Source organism: Alligator sinensis, unplaced genomic scaffold (assembly GCF_000455745.1).
Source record: "Alligator sinensis unplaced genomic scaffold, ASM45574v1 scaffold253_1, whole genome shotgun sequence".
NCBI classification, from domain to species: Eukaryota; Metazoa; Chordata; order Crocodylia; family Alligatoridae; genus Alligator; species Alligator sinensis.
Genome location: NW_005842147.1, coordinates 935146 through 954853, shown reverse-complemented (window position 1 = coordinate 954853; position 19708 = coordinate 935146). Strand labels below are relative to the sequence as shown.

Here is a 19708-nt window from a genome sequence, read left to right as displayed (position 1 = left end):
GCGGCGAGTTCATGTCAGCTGCTCCCGGGCCCACCACGGCAGGGGCTGGGGTGAGTGGGAACAAGCGGAGCCCCAGGCAGCACTGGGTGAGACACTCACCCCAGCCCCTGCTGCAGCAGTCCTGGGAACGGCCTGCACCATCTGCAGAGGGAACTGTTAGTGGGGGGGGAGACATGCCTCTTGTTGCTCCGTGTCCCCTGGGATGGCTGCAGGCTGGGGGTCTGTGCTAGGCTCTTCCTAGGGGGCACATGTCCCCAGATCTGCATGTGGGACAACAGCAGGCTGCCGCTGCAAGCTGAGGCTGGTGGCAGCACCGGGCTCTTCCTGGTGCTTGGGGCAGGCTGCGCCGAATGCCAGGAACAGCCCAGTGCTGCCATCAGCCCCAGCCTGCTGCGGCAGCCACCTGTCATCCCACACGCAGTCCCGGGGGCAGTCCCCCCCGGAAGAGCCTGACACAGCCCCCCAGCCGTCACGGGGAACGCAGAGCAGCAAGAGGCTCACCCCCCCACCCCTAACCTACTGATTGTTCCCCCTGCTTTGCACTGCACCCCTCCCCCTGTCCCTTCCCCTACAGACTTACCTCGCGTAAACCAAATTGACCTTGCATACACTACTGACCCCCAGACCCATTTCTATCACTTTTACAAAGACAATTCTGGTATAGTAGTCACCAACAGCAGACAGTACACACAAGCACAGGGTAGTGGGGAATGCTTAGTTGGTGTGAAAAGAGTGGTGAAGGGTCTTCAGGTGTCAGACTCCATATCGCTGGTAGGAAATACAGGCAAGGTAACATCCATAGGAGAATCAACAGGCATGGGGCTCTCATAACCTTGCCAATATAACCTCCCCTAGTGTAGTTGGATCTGGGTGTGCACCTCCTTGTAGTGACAAAGGAGAGAGTTCAAACCACACTTGAACTGTAGGCTCCTATCCAGGCTAGGGCCCATATCCAGGGCAAACTAAGCAAGTCTCAGCCCGAGCAAAAAAAACTCGGCTACCTTCTTCATAATCATATCCTTGACCTCAAGGACCACCTCTTGCTCCTGTTCCTCCTCTTCCTCATTAGCAGCTGCAATCTCTATCAGTTCATCAACACTTAATTCCTCATTGTCGGAATCCATGAGCTCTGTGACGTCTGCCACCTTGAGGTCTGAAAAGCCATCTCCTCCCACCTTCCATCCAAGATCAATAACCTCTTGAACAGTTGTGCACAGTTTCAAGGAGCCCTTGGAATCCATGACACATCAGTTGATGCATGCCAGAGTATTATTTGCCCTACTGGCTACAGCATCGCACTGCTGGCTAATATTCATACTGTGATCTATTATTACCCCCAGGCCCCTTTCATTTGTGGTGCTAGTCAGTTTAGTGCTGCCAAGCCTGTACATGTGTTGGGGGTTGATCATCCCCAGGTGGGGCACTTTATATTTCTCAAATTGGACTTCATCAGATTCCAATCTGCCCAACCTGCTAGCCTGTCTAGGTCTGCCTGTAACTATAGCCTATCTTCAAGTGTGACCACGCTCCCCCATGACTTGGTGTCATCCACAAACTTGGCCAGTGAGCTCTTCACCCCCACATCCAAATTGTTAATAAAGATGTTGAAAAATCTTGGACCAAGCACTGATCCCTGAGGGACATTGCTGCCCACTTCTCACCAGGATGACACAGATCCATTCACTATGGCTCTGGGTTGTATCCTGCAGCGTTTCTCACTCACCTGACTGTCTTGGAGTTAAGCCCACAATCCTCCAATTTTCTCGCGAGGACATTGTGGGATACTAGATCAAAGGCCTTTTGGAAGTCAAGGTATACAATGTCAACCTGCTCTCTCACATCCAGGTAGCGAGTTACCTGGTCATAGGAGGAGATGAGGTTAGTAAAGCAAGACCTGCCCATAACGAAGCCATGCTGGCTGTCATTCAGAATCTTACCTTCTGCAAGCTTATCGCAGATAGACTCCTTGATGAACTTTTCTATGATTTTCCCTAGGATGAAATTTAGGCTGATTGGCCTATGGATACCCGGGTCCTCCCTCCTGCCCTTCTTGTGGATGGGCCCCACCATTGCCCCCTTTCCGTCCTCCGACACAACATTGGCCCTCTTCCAGTCCTCAGGGATTTCTCCAGGGTGCCATGAGTTGTGGAAGAGTTTTGCCAGGGGTTCTGCAATAACTTCAGCTAGCTCCTTCAGCACTCTCGGATGAAGATCATCCGGTTCCGCTGACTTGTATACATCTAATTTTTTTAATTGGTCATACACCAATTCTACGGTAATAGTAGGAATGTGATTATTCCTACCATGCTCATCCTTTACTCTACCTGGCATGGCACCAGTACCTGGGAACCCAGCTTTTTCCTGGGTACTTGATCACACCCTGATCAAGAGGCTGCATTAGTGAGGTCATGTTAGGGGGGAGGAACACAATTCTCACATTGGGGTTGATCATTTCCAGGTGTTTAGGGTGTCCAGGGGCATTGTCAAGGATGAGCAACACCTTAAATGCAAGTTAGCCTCCCCGCAATAGCGCTGTGCCTCCGCGATAATATGCTGAGTGAACTAGTCCTCAAAAACTTGGCCTGTCAACCACGCCTTCTTGTTTGCAGCCCAGTATACAGGTAACATGTTCCTACTCAATCCTTTTAATGCACATGGGTTTAGGGAGGGGTAGACTATCAGTGGCTTGCACTTAAAATCTCCAGCAGCATTGCCACACAGTAGGACAGTCAGCCTGTTCTTCACAGACTTGATCCCACTTGCAACCTTCTCTGCCTTGGAGATGTATGCCCTAGATGGCACCTGCTTCCAAAATACCCCATCTCATCTGCATTGAAAGCTTGCTTAGGACTGTATCCCCAGCAGCTATGATTGCTTCAAACCCCTTAGGAAACTTTGCAGGAGCTTTATGATCAGCACTTGCAGATTCCCCAGTCATCTAAACACTGTGTAAGCTCGTACACCAAATGAACTTGTCAAACTAACCCTTACGAGCCATAATGGGCTCTTCAGGGCCACCATCCTCTTGAAGCAGGCAGCCATAAATTTGCAGGGCCTTAACCCCTTATCGCAGTGGAGGAAAGATTCATCTTCTTCTAGGTTTGATCTTCCACCCACATCCCTACCATCTTCTCCAACAGCAGGTTCCTTACTTTCATTGCTATCTTGGCAGTAAGTGGTATTGAATGGATCACAGAACTGCTTATGTTGTCGACATTCTTCTTGATGGCACATATGGTGGACTCACCCAGGGTGGATGCATGGCCAAGTGCAGCAGGCCCATCACCAGCTTCAACGCATTTCAAAATCTCCAGTTTTGTCTCCAGTGTTAGTGATGTTCGCTTGCGGTTCACTGATGGACCAAGGAGAGAGGTAGGAGATAAGCTTAGCTTAACAGCTGCAGCTGGTGAGACTGGGACAGGTGGAGCCCCAGGGGGCTCAGGGCATGGTGCAGCCCGGCGGTGGCACCCAGCTGTTCCTGGTGCTCAGTGCGGTCTGGCCCGAGTGCCAGGAAGAGCCCAGTGTCACCACTGGCCCCAGCCTGCCATTGTCCCGTGCACAGATCTGGGGACACACGCCCCCCAGGAAGAGCCCAGCACAGCCCCCCAGCCCAGTCATCCTGAGGGGCATAGTACAGCAAGAGGTGAACCCCCCCCCCCCCCCCCCCCCCCACACACTCACTGACAATTCCCTCCACAGCTGGCGTGGGCAACTCCCGGAGCTGCTACAGCAGGGGCTGGGGTAAGTGCCGTGCCTAGTGCTGCCTGGGGCTCCGCTTCTATCCACTCACCCCAGCCCCTGTTTCAGTGACCCCAGGAGCAGCCAACACCAGCTGCCTTCACCATAGCATGACACAGCCCAGGAGCTGTGGTGTGGGGGGACAGGCAGAGCCCAGGTATGGGGGGGCAAGCAGAGCATGGTGAAACCCAGCAACTGCAGGCAGCCGTCACGGGTCGCTCCTGGGGTGACTGCAGCAGGGACTGGGGTGAGTGGCCTCACACCACCCAGAGCTCCACTTGTTCCCCCTCACCCCAGCTCTGCTGCAGCTAGAGCTGTGCCCCCACTACCCTGCACCCACTGACAGTTCCCTCTGTTTTGCTTCGTCACGCAGCCCTGGAAGGAGCACCCCTCTCCCCACCCCTTCCCTTGCCCCAACCCTACTCCCTCCCTCCCTCAACACCATGGGAACCTATCCCTATTTGTTGCGTTATAAAGTGGGTTTGCTTTATGCAAATTCGATTTATGTGTCGTTCTCCAGGAATGCATGTACCGCATAAATTGAGGGAAACCTGTATAAAGATTGCAACAGGTATAATTTCCAATAAAGGTGATCCAGCATATTGTCACAACGAGACTGAATTCTAAAACAAAAGCCATAATTATTCTTTGTATTTAGAGAGCAGCCTGCATACCAAAAAAGAGCACCAGCCAGAGTGGCATGTACACAGTTGTCAATTGGTTGTTGTGCTTTGCATTTCTTGCCACTTCTTCAAGGTATGTAGTTCCATTATTAGAAACTGGAATGTGATACAAAGTCCATTTGAAAACAATGGGAAACTTTCTATTCACTTCAATAGGCTTTGGATATAGATTCAGGGGCAAGTGCAATATAAGCCTACTTAGGGGACAAACAATTGGATCACCACAGACAGAACTGTCTCACAAAATGTGGCACAATGCTCTAACTGTCTCTAATTGAAAGCAAGGTTTTTAGGTATCACAAAGTAACAAGGACTCCAAAAAGACCCAAAGGCTGAATTAATATACTGCGGGCCGAAGGTTATTGTTCATATTATACTACTTAGGGGCCACCCATTAAGGATAGGGAACCATTGTACTAAGCACTCTACCCATATAAAAATGCAATCCCTGTTCCCAAAGCTATATCAACAAAGGCCTTTATATCACCAGATGTAATTCTGGATTCTCAAAATCACCTACCTGTGTTAGCAGTCCTAAATACCATGAATTGTATTAAAAACAACTTACCTTAAAAAGCAGTATTCAAAACATGGTGTTCTTTTTGAGTAAGTTAAGAAAAAGCAAATAATTCAGCTTAAAATTTCTTTTAAAAGCCAACATTGTTGTTGAAGTGTCCAAATACATTCAAATCTTAGAAACAGATTTTTGGAGCATACTGGATAATTTTGGTTGCACTCCATGTTCCTTGTGCTGACACTATGTAGACTCTTATTAAAATAGCTTGCTAAGCCATCACTATTACTATCCAAATAGATTAAAAAATGGTGTCTCATTCTTTCCTCCAAGGGGAAAAAAAACCTGTTTTAATCATTTTTAACTACACAGTGTATTTTTAATCACTGTTAAACTGTCCCACATCTGCTCAAATGTAATAAACATTTTAGTAGCTGACAGAAAATAATGAATATATTATGCAACTAAATTACAGCTCTGCTCTTTGCACTATTCCTTTGGCTACTCAGTGATGTGCAGTAGAGGAAAGTTCAGAGGAGCTCTTTTATCTCACAAGGGTCTGGAAGCTGCAATCAGAATACTCTATTGATGCTACCTGAAAATGAAAGAAAAATTGAGCCTAGGAGGCAGCAAACCAGTTAACTTCAAAAATTCCAAAACTATATTTATTCCCTGGCTTTTTAAAAATTCAGTTTTCTAAAATTACAATGTGCCTCATACTTAAAGAACTTACTTTAAGTATCCTTGAGACTACTTTCCTATATGGCACTGAGGATAACATTTTATCAGTTCTAGGTCTGCAGACTCATTATCACAGATACGGAAATACAAATTGGTGCTCCTGAATTTACACGCTAGATGTAGAAAGGGGCAGAATAACTTTGTCAAATCCTCAAGATGTCAGAGATACTGAAAGTCTAAGAGAACAGATGTTGTCAAGTGTAATTTTCCTACTAATGGAGCGGAAGAAAAATCATTGAACTTGAATATTCAATGCAAACTGGAGCAAAACAGGAGCTGTCGTAATTTGAACATTCAATTTCCATGAATTTTCTCATGTTCAAACCGTGTAATCTAAAAACAAATTAAACAATAGCCACTCCAAGCTTCTTAAGTGGCTAGAAGATAAGTAACAAGGTATAAACAAGATGAATATAAGGGAAAATAAAAAGCCATTTACCCAGTAACTATCAGAATAGTGCCAAAGCTGTATATAAAATATACAGGAGAAATGAAGTGTCATATCAAACAACTGAATGCAACTCATTTTGGCTTGTTTTGCAGATGTCTGGTTTCATTTTTGTCAAAGTCATCTATAACATATTTACAGGATTCTGCTTTATAAAAACATTCATGTTTAAAATATATTTTAAAACTACAGTTTAAAATACCTTGCAAAAATCACTTGCGATTTTGCAAAGTTTTCATAATAAATGATGGCAAAAAAGCAGTAGCAACCTTCAAGTAAATCCCATTTCTGAGCGTACACTGGTAATAGTCTATACAGATTGATTAGGGATCTGAACATTCTTTTGATGATCGGCAGCTTGTAAATATTATACTGTAAACAAGAAGTGTCAAATTCAGATCAGTTGGCAGGCCACAGTCCCAGTACTCAGGGGTATTAACACCACCACCATTCACCCCCATTGCCGACTGCTGTCAATTTTTGCTGCCAGTGGTGACTGAAAGTGGTAAATTGAAAAGTACCTACTCTTGCAGCAGCTGTGCTAATTCACTGGGAACTGACCATGCCAACAGAGCAGTTTTGACAGCCATGCCATGTAACCTTAAGAACCAGAAAAACATACAGCCTACAAAGATGGGTCAACACCCCTTCTGTAAACCAAATGGATACAATGCAAGAAAACACACCTTTCTTTAAAATGCCAAAGCAAGAAGAACTATACCAAAATGAGGTTAAGGTTAAGAGTGTATATGAGTGATATACAATGATATAAAATGCATTGTAGAGACATTGCGATCATCTTCAAAGCTAGCATTGTTAAACTTAAAATGAAAATTCCAACATAGGTATGCAAACACACAGGTAGAGGACTCAAACAAACTTAACTTCCATAGTGTTGCAACAAGGCAATAATCCCATAATGTTTTAAGGTATTTTAGCATACTACTTTAATCTAACTGATATTCAAAGATAGGTTGACTTCTAGTATCAATAAAAGGATAAAGTTAATGTTGTGTGGATCACCTAACTGTGCATTTCCATATGTTACCATGGATATTAGGGCAACGCAAAGCTTTGGTTGCCGATTTGATTCGGAGAAGCTTCGGCCCAATTCAGTGGCCAGATCAAATCAAAATTGGAGACCAATAAAAAGGTCCAAATTGATTCAGAGAAGTTTCAGAGATTTGGGTAGTCCCCACCTGCTAGCACAGGCAGCTAGACCTGGCCTCCAGGCCGGTAAGTAAGGAGCCAAGGGGAGGGAGGGGCTGAAGCAGGGGAGAGAGGACTGTGAAGGGACCCCTGCTAGGCCCCATCCCCTGCCTGCTCCCCCAGCCCCCCTGTGCACCCCCTGGCCACTCTCCCAGCCCCATCAACAGCTGCCCTGACCAGCCGAAGCATCCCAGCACTTAAAAATAAATAAATAAATAAATAATAAACAACCCCACACTCACTGGTTGCTACAGTGGACATCGGGGCTTCAGGGGGCTTGTGGCAGAGCCCCACCACCACAGCATAGGGCAGTGGGGAGCAGCAGCGATCGCCCCCCCACCTGGCAGGAGTTGGTGAGTGCAGGGCTTTTTTTTTTTTTGGTCTTCTTTTGTGTTTTTTTAAAGTGCCAGGATGCTGGGGCTGGATGGGGCAGCCATTTTGGGGGCTGGGAGAGCAGGAAGAGGATGGGGCCTGTTCAATTCAGAGATTCAGCCGATTCGGCAGTGGCTGAATCTCTGAATCAGATTCGGCCAAATCAATTTGGGACAGTGATTTGAATCACCGAATAGAATCACTGTCCCCCAAATCAGGCAAATTCGAAGTGAATACTAGCTGCTTCACATAGGCCTAATGGATATATATATTTCTTTAGAAAAAGTTGTTTCATTGAAACCAAAGCTGTTCACTGAAAAGGATCCATTTTGGCAGATTGCCAAACCTAATTTTTTTAAGCCAGCACATTTTCAAATTTTCTGGAACAAAACAACAAACAAGGTTTTTTTTCCCCTCCAAAATGAATTTTCTTTTAAAAAAGAGATTATTTGCACTTAGAGTTGTAAAAAACTTTTAAAAAGTCAAATAGAAACAAAGTTTAAAAATGACCAAAATGAAATTTTTCTTTGATTTGATCTAAAATTTTATTTTCAGATTATTGGCTGGTAAACATTTGGAAATTTCAATTTCTCATTTTCTCTTAAGATTAAAAAAAAAAAAAGTCAACATCTTACAATTTCCTGGAACATTTGTCATATAGCTCTGGTGGAAAGGAATGCACCAAGGGGTAAGTGAATGGAAGCTGTGGCCTTTACTGCAAAGGACAGATTGGATTTTCAGCCCCACTAAAAACAGTGAAACATAGCAGCCATTTTCAAAGAGGACAATATTTCACGGAAATTTTAGGATTATTTATCAGCTCCAATGAAAGAGAAATTTTCCATTACGAAGAAAATGCATAAAAAATCCAATACAGGAAAACCTCATTAGTCCGATATTGGATAGTTCAAAGTATCAGATACTTCAAAGCTATTGTCACTCCCCAGCCAAAAGGATATGTTTTTGTATGCTTTATGATGCAGAGAATTCAAACTACAGGCACTCTGAAATTCAAAGTCCTTTTCTGGTCCTTTGGATCAGGAAAACCTCATTAAATAATTTGTCTATCATTAAACCACTGCCAAGAGCAGCACATGCTCAGTCATGGGAAACAACTACAAAGTTGATTGAATGCAGCCCGCACTGAGCATGCCCATAGGGCACCTGGCACAAGACTGAGGCTCATGCTTGTCAAATATGCCAGTAGGAACCTACCACAAAGTTAGTTTAGTATAGCTCATCTGAATAAGACATAGTAGGCATTGTGCTCAGTCCCCCTCACTGCATACTTTTTCAAGTCATAATGAACCACTACATCAACTAGATGTTGACTTCTTCTTTATGCTCACAGCTGAGCACACCTTTCTTTCTCATTTCTGTTCATTTAGAAGTCACTTTTTTTTTGGCTCCCTGCATTTTGAATTAACAAGGTTTTCCCGTAGTTCTAAAAAACCCCATCAAATGTAATCCATGAACGTGATTTCAGAGAATTTTAATTACAGTAGCTTTAAGTAATGGGTTAACAGATCATTAGATATATACACAAGCAATGGTTTGGCACCTGATGATATTTTTCTTGTTGTTTAAGGGCAACATTGTGAAATGTTTAGCAAGTTAAACTAATTAATGGATTTACTTGTGAAAGTTTCAGAGAATTCATTCCACAAAATATGTTAAAATTTTGGAAGGAAATGCTTTATTTTTCATATAAAGAAAAAGGCTCCCTGCTTTAAGTATCAAATTTAACTCAAACTTAATTACAGCTTTTCAAATAGTGCTTCTCTAACATCCTCCTCTTTCTCTCGCTGCCAAATATATGCATGCAAATGATAATTTTGCATATACCAAAACACACATACATATGTATATAATATGTATGTAATTTAAGCCAATAACTACATCAAAATTGTATATATAGAGGTAAAGTTGCGTATTTTTGGTTTTGCCCAGAAAAAGCTCTCTCTGAGTCTCCTCTGTTGCTTGGAATTAATTGGATCAAACTCAAATGCCTTGCTCATTCCAAACCCCAAACTCTGATAAGCCCTCCAACTTTATTATACCCTACCAATAGCGGGTGATACACAGTGCATGCTTTGGGATCCAAAAACCTACATGCCAGTAGAAATAATAGAAGGTTGCAGAAATCATTAACCCAGGAAAACCACATACTTTGTGGGTGAAATCAGGGCCCCAACAAATTAAATGGCAAAGTTCCAACGCATTTTAATAGAACCAAGATTTCATCCAACAGCTTTATTACCTGGTAAAACCTCCTGGTGTAGCTTCACTCTTCTAGCCTCACAACATCTACTTATCTGTGGGAACTCCCTTGTTATTACTTTCGCTGCCCCGTGGCAAGCAGCTCTGTAGACCTGCCAAATATCACACAATGGTTTGTTTCTTCAGAGCTCCTCTAGAATCCCAGGGTGCAGACAGGAGTAAGGACTAGCTGCACTGGAAAGCCTCCAAACTTATAGTGCAATGAAAGCAGGTGGCAGGAAGCAACCCAATGGCAGTGTTTCGTTTACACAGACACAAGAAAAGGAGGGAGTGGGCAACTGCTCTTGACTAAGCAGCTCAGTGAGTGAAACTGGGGGAGTTACACTGAGAAAGAAAAGATAATGGGAATATGAAAAAAATATGGTTGCAAGGCTAAGGCACTAAACTAGGTCTTAATACCTAGGTTCAATACCAGCGTGTGCCACAGATCTCTTTTGTGATGCTGGGCAAAAACCCTAATTTTTCTGTGTCTTGGTTTCCTATAACCAATATTTCCGTACTGCAAAGGGCTACTCTAAGGACAAATTAATTAATGTTTCTGAGTTCAGTTACTACTGAGATGGAGCTATATAAATATATACCAACTGACAGGCAGCTTATGGCCATCCAACTAGAAGGAACAGACTTCTGTTATTACCTCTTTATTTGCACTTCTGAGTGTTTTAATCTTTTGTATTGTTTTCACATACTGACCAGATGCTACTTTTGAACCCCTTCTGGTTTCTGTAACTACTCCCTTACAGAAATTTCTGTAGTATTACAGTATATATTTGGGCCCAGAACTTCAAATAGGGCTATTAGTTTGGGATATCTTAATGTGCACAAGGTTTTTCAACATCTTCAGAGGATCAGGCCACTTTTATGATGACCCTAATTGGGCACCAAAGTTGATACCCAAAATCATTAAACTCCTGAAAATCTTGGCCTTAGCTTTCTTTGATTTTTGCTCCCTTTAGCAATGAAAATATAAACAAGCCTAGGAAGCACGGCTGTTCAAAGCTTCGGTAGCCAATTCAATTCAGAGGAGATTCGGCCCGATTCAGGGACTGAATCTCCTAATCAAATCGGAAGACCAATTAACAGCTCCGAATCAGTTCGAAAAAGCTTCAGAAATATTCGGACATAAACTAAACAGGCAGCTGACACCAGCTAGTAAGTCTGTGGAGTTGGGGAGGGAGGAGGGAACGGGCATAGGGGAAAGAGGGATTGGGGCGGGGGCTGGGACTGGGACAAGCTGCCCAGCCGAGGTGGGGGGAGCACGTTACTCAGGGAGCGGGGTAGGAGGAGCACAGGGTGCAGGTGCAGCAGTGCTGGGAGCGGGGGCTATGCCCTGCTGCTGCTTGCCCAGCCGGGAGGGTGCAGGATGCAGTCGCAGCTTGCTCTAGGCAGAAGGGGAAAAGCAGCAGCAGAGCACAGCCCAGCGCTACTGCGCCCGCATCCTGCACCAACTGGCAAAACTATGCCCTGCGTCGCGTCCCCCTTCGCATGCTGGCTGGGCCGGGCAGGGGGATGGGGCTGGGCAGGGCAGCCGCAGGGCCTTCTCCTGTGGCTCCCCCACACTGGGGCAGAAGCAGGCACAGCCGGAGGAGCCGCGAGAGAAGCCCCCATGGCTGCGCTCAGGCTGGACCAGGTCATGGGGCAATTGGAGCCCAGTGGCTCCTCTAGGGGTATGGGCAGGCAACTCCTGCCGCTGCACACACCACAGGGAAGCCGGGTGAGGGGGGCACATTCACCCCACACTTGGCTCCCCCACACTGCACCGCTGGACGACCCACTGGGCTCCAACTGCCCCATGATCTGGCCTGGCACAGTAGGGGCAGCAGTCCCAGGCCTGACACGGTGGGGGGAGCGGGGCTGGGCCCGCTTTGGCGATGGGAGCGGAGGCGGAGCAGGCCCGGACCCAGAGTGGTGGGGGGGTAGTGTGGGTCCAGATGCAGGGCTCCGTCCCTGCCCACCAGTTATTCTTGACAAGCAATTTTCTAATAAGTTTATAGTCAGGGAGAAATTTCTGAAGGGCAGTTTGGTACCTAACTCCCCCCTGTACTTTTGTAAGTCCCCTCCAAAATAAATGCCATGGTTCTGTCATAAGTTTCAGGAGGCAAACCAAGAACGGATAAACCAATGCAGATACTGTATTTAATCTTCGCTGCTCTAAAGTAGTACAAACACGTGCAGTAATGAGTACCATGTTCTGTCATCCAACTTCACCAACGCTTTCAAGTAGTACAGTACCACGGTTTATAACTGAATCATAGTGCATAGAGCAAAATGAGCCAACAATCTTCCTCTGATTTATAGTACTTTTACTCTGGTATAATTATATTGACTGTAGCAAAGGTCTCCTATTTTAAATGTTTGTAAAACAGTTTTAACTCACTGCATATAATGACAAGGGCACACATGCCAGTACAAAAACACAGAAATAAGTATATTTAAGTTTATATGTCAAGGAAGTACAAAACATCTCAAATCTGGATCTACATAATATTGACTGCAACTATTAAAAATTGTGATTCTTTGCAAACCCAGGGCTTTAGAAAAACTTCAGAATCAAATCAGAAGATGGGGCATGTGTGTCACTTCCTTTTCCAAAGGAAGTATTTACTGAAATCCTACACTGTTAAATGTTGCTGCCGAAAGAACAGCAGTTAACTCTCCACTTTCAGTTGCATCTGCCCAGTCCATCCCAAAATAGTTTTAAGGTCAAGTATCATCCATCTTCATTTGTTCTGTAGTTTGCCAAGGTAACTACTATTAGCTTATCAAGTTTCAGGCTCAAATATTTAAAAAGACACTTCCACAAAAAAAACAAAAAAAACAAAAACAAAAAAAAACAAACAGCTAATAAAAACTCACTGGTGTGCATTACAAAGAAACAATGGTGGTGCTGAAAAATGATGCATCTTTTTAAAAAAGCAGACAAGTTTGTAAAATTACAAGAATCAACATATAAATGTCTGTTTAAAGACAACTGGCTTTTCATTTAAAAAATCTACTGCATACATAACAGTTCATTAAAAAATTAGAGTACTCTTCTATTTTGTATAGAACTGCAGTACAAACAATATTTTTCTGGTTCCATTTGCAAAAGAAATAGTTCCAAATTAATCTACAGACAACTGAGGAGGTATCTAAGCAAGCAAAGTTCAAATGTCTAAACAGCATTAAATGCCTTGGGTAACTATGCTTACTATACTTTAAAAACATTTATCAAAATAAAATACTAGTTTTGAAGATACCTGCTACTGAAAATGTGCCAAGTTCACTAAATAAGCATTCAAATAGCATAACAATAATCTAATCAGATGTTGTAGCATGCTTTTAGAAAACAACTTTTTAAATGCATCAGCACATTTTCAGCTACTAATACTGAATATTCCATTTCTGAGAACTGGCTCCAATACCTTACGGAGGCATTTCATCACTATCAGCTACTCTCATCTCTTTACTCTGCTTCCCAGGTTATGATGAACTATTGCATAACACTGCTGCAATAAAATCTGCTGTTATGTTTCACTGTCCTATTCATATGCCTATATTTTGGCCAAGCTGTATTGCCCCTTTTAAAAATCATTTCATACACCAACTTCTTCAGCTTTCTTAGAACTCTTTACAGAAAAGCAGAAATGAAGGCTTCCTTTTCTTTTTAATAATTATTTTTAAATAACCCACACTTTTCAGGCAATGAATGCTCAACTTCCACAAAAATTGTCTGGTAGATTATTTCAGTACAACTTAGAGGGAGAGATTTTATCTTGACTGTAATGCTGAATGTTAAATCCAACCTATATTTTGAAAGTTAGGCTTTCCCTGTTTAATACATGTCCTTATTTTACAGACATAACATTCTGTTAATTTACTTTTGGTGTCTTCATCATCCAAACAACATTCATAAAAGGCAGCATTTCTTTATCCATGCATACCAAAACCAGGCTTCTCTCTCAACAATAGCTTAGTACCTAATAGCTATATTACAGCAATTCTAGTATAATGAAATGCTGTTATTGGCTGTTTATGTAACAGTGAATTAACCCCCACTGTTACCTTTCAAGAATTCATACCTATCGTGCAGAAAATGTGCCTTGCTAGAGTTTGCTAATATAATGAGAGCAAAAGCTCTCTAGATTTAGGATACTGCCTTTCAAAGCAAACATGCTTACCCGGCAGTTTCAGTCATAGAAGAAATTACTCAATTAATTGCAGACAACAAAAACAACAGGGTAATAACTAATGTACAGTAAATGCTCTGTGGGTGTAATGCAAGCTCATTTCCCAGTAATGTACTCTCTTCCATTCAAACCCATTTCTCACCTCAGTGCTGTAAAATAATTTGAGCACGTTGCATTTACTTAGATTTTTCCTAGTACAGTTTACTGCCAGAAAACAAAGTAAGAAAGACCAGTAAAAAAAAAAAAAAAAAAGTAGGGTTTGCTCCCTCATCTCTTTTTTTTAAAGTATACCTGCCAAAATTGAAACAAGCCCCCCAAAAACCCAAACCAGAATTAAACATTTCTACTACCTGCTGTCAAGGTGTAAATGATCTCTTTCAATGTTAAAAGCAAATTATTTATAAAGTTTTTTCCCCCTACACTGGCAGCAACAAATGAAAAGACTACAGTGACGGAAATCAACAAATTATCACTTGCTTTAGAAATTAACCTCATAAAATATTAATGGTCTCAAAAGCTTTAAAAGACCCCAGTAGCAACAGTATCTCCTGTTTTGAGGCTCAGGAGGAAGATGTCAATTACAAATAACTAAAAAACTTACCCAAGCAGATAATGCTGTCATCTTTTGTCATTCCTTCCCTTCATGTTAAAAGTATCTGTCAATGACTCGCCTTTAACTAAACCTGAGAGGTAACTTTACCTATAGCACAGAACAGTTACAGATTTATTGCTGGCTGCGTGTTCTCCTACAGCACCGTATTTTTGGAACCATATTAAGCAGCACCACAACAGTTTCTGTTGTATGTTTGAACAAGAGAGTAGAGACAGATGCAATAAATCAAGGCTGCAGATCCAAGTTAAAGGAATCCAGTTCTACTATACGAGAATCAGTCCCCAGCAGCCCTATAAATATGCATCAGTATGTATAAATGTCCTTTCCTTTAATCCAGCCACATAGTGCAAACAATCCTGGTACAAAAACTGATGCAACATTTTGCAACCTAGCCCACATGCAAGTAAAAATAATCCTCTTATGCCCAAAGCTAACTGACAGGCTTTGCACTTTTTTTTCTTTTCTTTTTAAATTCTGCTTGTAATAATTAAGGAACATTTTAACAGTCACGTTACCAGACAGCTGACAGGTCACCCCCCATTATGTGTGCCACAGCACACCTGCATTACCCTGCCACATCACGTTATACTCAGAGTGTGATTCTAAGACGTAATCTCTCACAGGCTTACAGATCCTAGGAATCCTCCCCCGCTATCTCTCCATGGCAACAGTAGCTACAGTAAAGACAGTCCACCTCTTACGCAAGCAAGAAGAATATGAAACACTGCCAAAAGGCCACAAATGTCAGCAGTCAAAACAGCACTCCCTACCCTCCTCACTTCATGTCTTCCTTAAAGCAACCGCAGCCTATATTTTCCCCTTGTATTTCATTAACAAGTCACTTTTGGTGGATGAGGAGCAGCTCAACACAAACTTAGAAATTACAGATGCAAACAATTCCATGTGGCTAGGACACCAAAGTCTTCAAAAATATCTGGAATAGATTCCCCCACCCCCCGCAAACATATTCTTCCAAATGTGCAATTAAAGATTTTTTTTTGCAAAAATGTAGTTGGTCTAATAAAAGATATCACTTTTACCACAAGTCCTGATTCCAAATATGTTACGTTCTTTTATCTAAAACTATACACTATGGGAATAAGAGCGCTTTAATATTCTAGTAATATCTGGAATTTTCCCCAGATTATTTTGTAACAAGCACGTCAACAGAATAAGCAAGAATTTCAGGATCTTCATCTGCCTCCTACCCCTTTCTGATTGTTAAAGACTTAATCCACAAAATACATCCACAAGAATATAATCAACTGTAGGGGGAACAGTTACACACCAGTCTACTATTTCCATCCCTCCCCACCCGCCTTCCCTCCACTCCCTGGTAGGATAATGCTACATCTGAACTGACTTTATGTTTAACTTTTGAAAACCATTTTTAAATTAGCAACCAAGACTCTCAAAAGGTAAAAAGATGTGAGCCCTGACCCTGGAATCTGTGCCATGAAAGTGGAGTGGAACCAATGTAGAACTAAAATATGAATTATGAAGCAAAAATATGCAGAAAAAAATCTGTAAGACCTGGTACCTTTCAACAATAAGGAGAGAGATGTAGTTAGCTTTGTTAGTATGAAATCAAATAGAAGGCAGGCACCTTCTAGCCTAACCAGCACATACACATATATATGTACACATATACATTTAGCTTTTGTGAGCTGAAGCTTCTGCTACATATATATAAAAGGTAGAAGGCACAGTAGATTTGTACCTTACAAACTAACCAAAGTAGAGATGCACAAGCTTGTGTGTGCATAAAAGCTTGTGCGCCGTCTCTCTCTACTTTGGTTAGTCTGTAAAGTACAAATCTACCCTGTCTTCTATGTTTCAACAAACCAGATAATTTTCTGTGCTATAAATGTATGTAGAGTAAGCACATATCAACAGTTATCAATGTCCTTAAGTTCTCATTCAGGAAAGCATCTGCGTATGTTTCAAGTCCATCCCCATCTGGTGCAGTGTATACTTAACCATGTTTAAGTCTTCCAAATACGTTATGTTCTTTTATACAAAGACTATATACTAGGGGTGCACCACTATATCAGATGCCTATTGGATCAACACTGGTAAGAGGGGAAATTACATCATCAGCTATCGGCTTTTTTTTGGCCAATGTAACCAATAATGTTTACCAATAATTATGTCTTCTGGCCAGGGCCCTGGACACCTGGGTTTCCTCTTCCCCTCAGGGCTGGGGCCCCCAGATGCCAGGGTTCCCTTGGGAAAGGGCAGTTTCCCTTACAGGTGGGCAGAATTCTAGCCTGCAAAGTATCCTGCTTGGGGTTGCTGAGAATGAGATACAGGGGGCACCAGATGCATGTGCGCAGCCACATGCAAGCACATGACTAGGAATACAGCCAGCCAGAATGGAGAGCAGCTCCCTGCATGTAAGTTTATGGAGCGGAAGGGACATGGGGGAAGGAAGGGGCATAGGAGGGCAGATCAAGGCCCTCACAGTAAGGGAGGGAGTGGGGCTGGGGGTGCTGCCCAGCCAGATCAGTGCATGGGATCCAAGGCCAGGATGGGGAGTGAGATGGAGCTATGGGCAGCTTTATCCAGGGGAGGTGGGGGATCTCCTCTCCACTGCATGCATCCCCCAGGGGAGACATGGGGGGGGGGGGGGCATATGCCAGCATATGCCCTCCCAGATTTGTGTGGGAGGCAGACGTGGGCTGCTGTCTGTGGGCTTGGGGCTCTTTGCTCTGTTGCCTTTCCCTTGGAAGCCCCATACTGGCCGTGAGCCCCCTGCCTTCCTGGCAGCAGTGGGGGTGGCAAACTGTGCCCTCCGTTGCTGGGTGGGCAGGGGGCACGCAACCAGCACAGGGCTCCCAGGCAAAGGCAGCACAGCAGACAGCCCTGAGCCCATAGCAGGCAGCCCGCCTCAGCCCTCACCCCATGTGGCTCTACTCTGCTTAAAAGCCTCCCCATGCCACCACCATATTTAAGTGCCAGGACACTGATACATATGATGCAGGAGGCTGCTGGACAGCACCAGAAAAAAAGAAAGAAAAAAAACCAAAACATATTTATGTCAGTATTTTAAAATTCCTTGCAAAGCATTTTAAAGTAAATTGTTTATCAGATTGGCGTCTGTACTGGCCAAGAAAATCTTTAATCGGTGCACCCCTACTATATAGTTCAGTGTGTCCCCATGAAAAAGAGTCTCTTTCATGGGAAAGGAAGTTAGCACATGGGGATAAGAGTGCTTTAACATTCTAGTAATATCTGGAATTCCCCTTGACATCCTGCTCACAAAACAAGACAGGATTACATACAGCTCCAAAACATTCTAAACTTAAACTGTATTATAGATATTATGGGTGGTTGGGGTGCTAGTTCAAGTAATGGCACCATTACCTCTAAGACCTCAGTCTACTTTTAAGGCCTAAATGAGTACAAGTATAGGCAGGCAAGCTTCTTTGGGTAGATGTAATATCTTTATTAGACCAACTTAGTTGGAAAAAAAAGTTCTTTGCAAACTTTCGGGCACAAGCACCCTTCTTCAGGCAATGGGAGACTCTGCTGCTCTGAGAACTCCAAGAAATGAAAGAAGCTAAAAGTGTGACAAGATGTCATTGAGAATGTAAATAGGTGGAAATTAGTAGAACAAAGGATAGAAAAGGAAAGTAGGGGAGGAAGTGGGGGACAGAAAAGTGTAAATGGTAAGGTCAGGCAGGTACCTGGTCTATCAGATGTCAAGCAGGTTGCAATGTGTCATATATCCAATGTCTATAATGAGTTCATGATTTTTTGTATTCAGTAGATTTATGAAGTCTATGAAAGTCATAGGCTCGTCTATGAAAGGTGTTTTGCAAGTTCCTTTTGAGGATTAGAACTGAGAGATCGGAGAGGAAGGGATTGTCTTGTGAGAAGTGTGCGCTCACAAGTAATTGGATATTTCCGCTTTTGATGGATTTTCGGTGTGCATTCATTGTGGTGCACAGTTGTTGTTTGGTTTTACCTACATATTTTCCATCAGGGCATTTATTGCACTGGATGAGATATATTACATTTCTGGAAGTGCAGGTGTAAGATCCGGGAATGTTGCTAGTTTTGTTGTGGGGTGTGGTAATTGTAGGAGTGGTGGAGATGTGTTGGCAGGTTCTGCATTTCTTGTCCTGGCATGGTCTGGATCCATTAGGTGTGGTTTGGGTCATATAGAGTTTGCCTCTGGTGATGAGGTTAACAAAGTTTGGTACTTGTTTAATGGCTAGGATGGGTGGTTCTGGAAAGATCTCTTTAAGAATTGGGTAGTCTTCTAGTCTGGGTTACAACTGTTTGAGGATTTTCCGTGTAGGTTCCAGGGAAGGATGCCATAACTAGTGGTGTGTGATTCATGCAGATTTTCTTTGTGTACTGCAGCAAATCTTCGTGTGGTATCCAGATGACTCTTTCCAAAGTACAATCTCTCTCTTGAGATATGTCCTTGCTGGGTGAAGGCCCTTTTGAGATCTGTGAGGTAGTGATCAAGAGTATTCTACTCAGTGTAAATTCAGTGGTACTGGAACACTTGGCTGTAAATTGCAACCTTCTTGGTGCATTTAGGCTGACTGATGGTTGTCTAGATATGTATGTTGGTCCGTGGGTTTCTTGTATATGGTGGCTGTACTTTACCATTTTGGATATTGATTGTGGTGTCCAAAAAGGAAATGCTGGCATTAAAGTATTCAAGAAATAGTCTGATGGAGGGTTAATGATAGGTGAATTTTTGGTGGAAATCAACTAGAGACTGCAGGGCTTTGGTCCACAAGATGAAGATGTCATCTATGCATTTCAGGTATAGCATGGGTTTGATGGTACAGTTCTGAGGAATTCTTCTTCCAGGTGGGCTATAAAAAGGTTGGCATAGTTTCATAGTAGCTAGGGTCAGGAGGGACCTGAACAGATCATCTAGCCTGACCCCCTGTCACAGGCAGGAATGAATGCTGGGTT

The 19708-nt window shown here is 43.2% G+C and overlaps 1 protein-coding gene across 4 annotated transcripts in view; it reads right to left on the bottom strand.

Annotated features, from left to right (window-relative positions):
- The window catches only part of HIVEP1 (human immunodeficiency virus type I enhancer binding protein 1), a 201605-nt gene that overhangs the window by 115790 nt on the left and 66107 nt on the right, over positions 1–19708 (bottom strand). The window contains exon 1 of one of the 4 annotated variants that reach the window (XM_025206225.1): positions 14756–15536. The exons of the other annotated variants lie outside the window; for them this stretch is intronic. Within the exon in view, the coding sequence (XP_025062010.1) occupies positions 14756–14786 (31 nt within the window). The 5' untranslated portion in view covers positions 14787–15536. Of the gene's footprint in view, positions 1–14755; positions 15537–19708 lie in introns of those variants that run through there. 4 annotated transcript variants of the gene reach the window in all.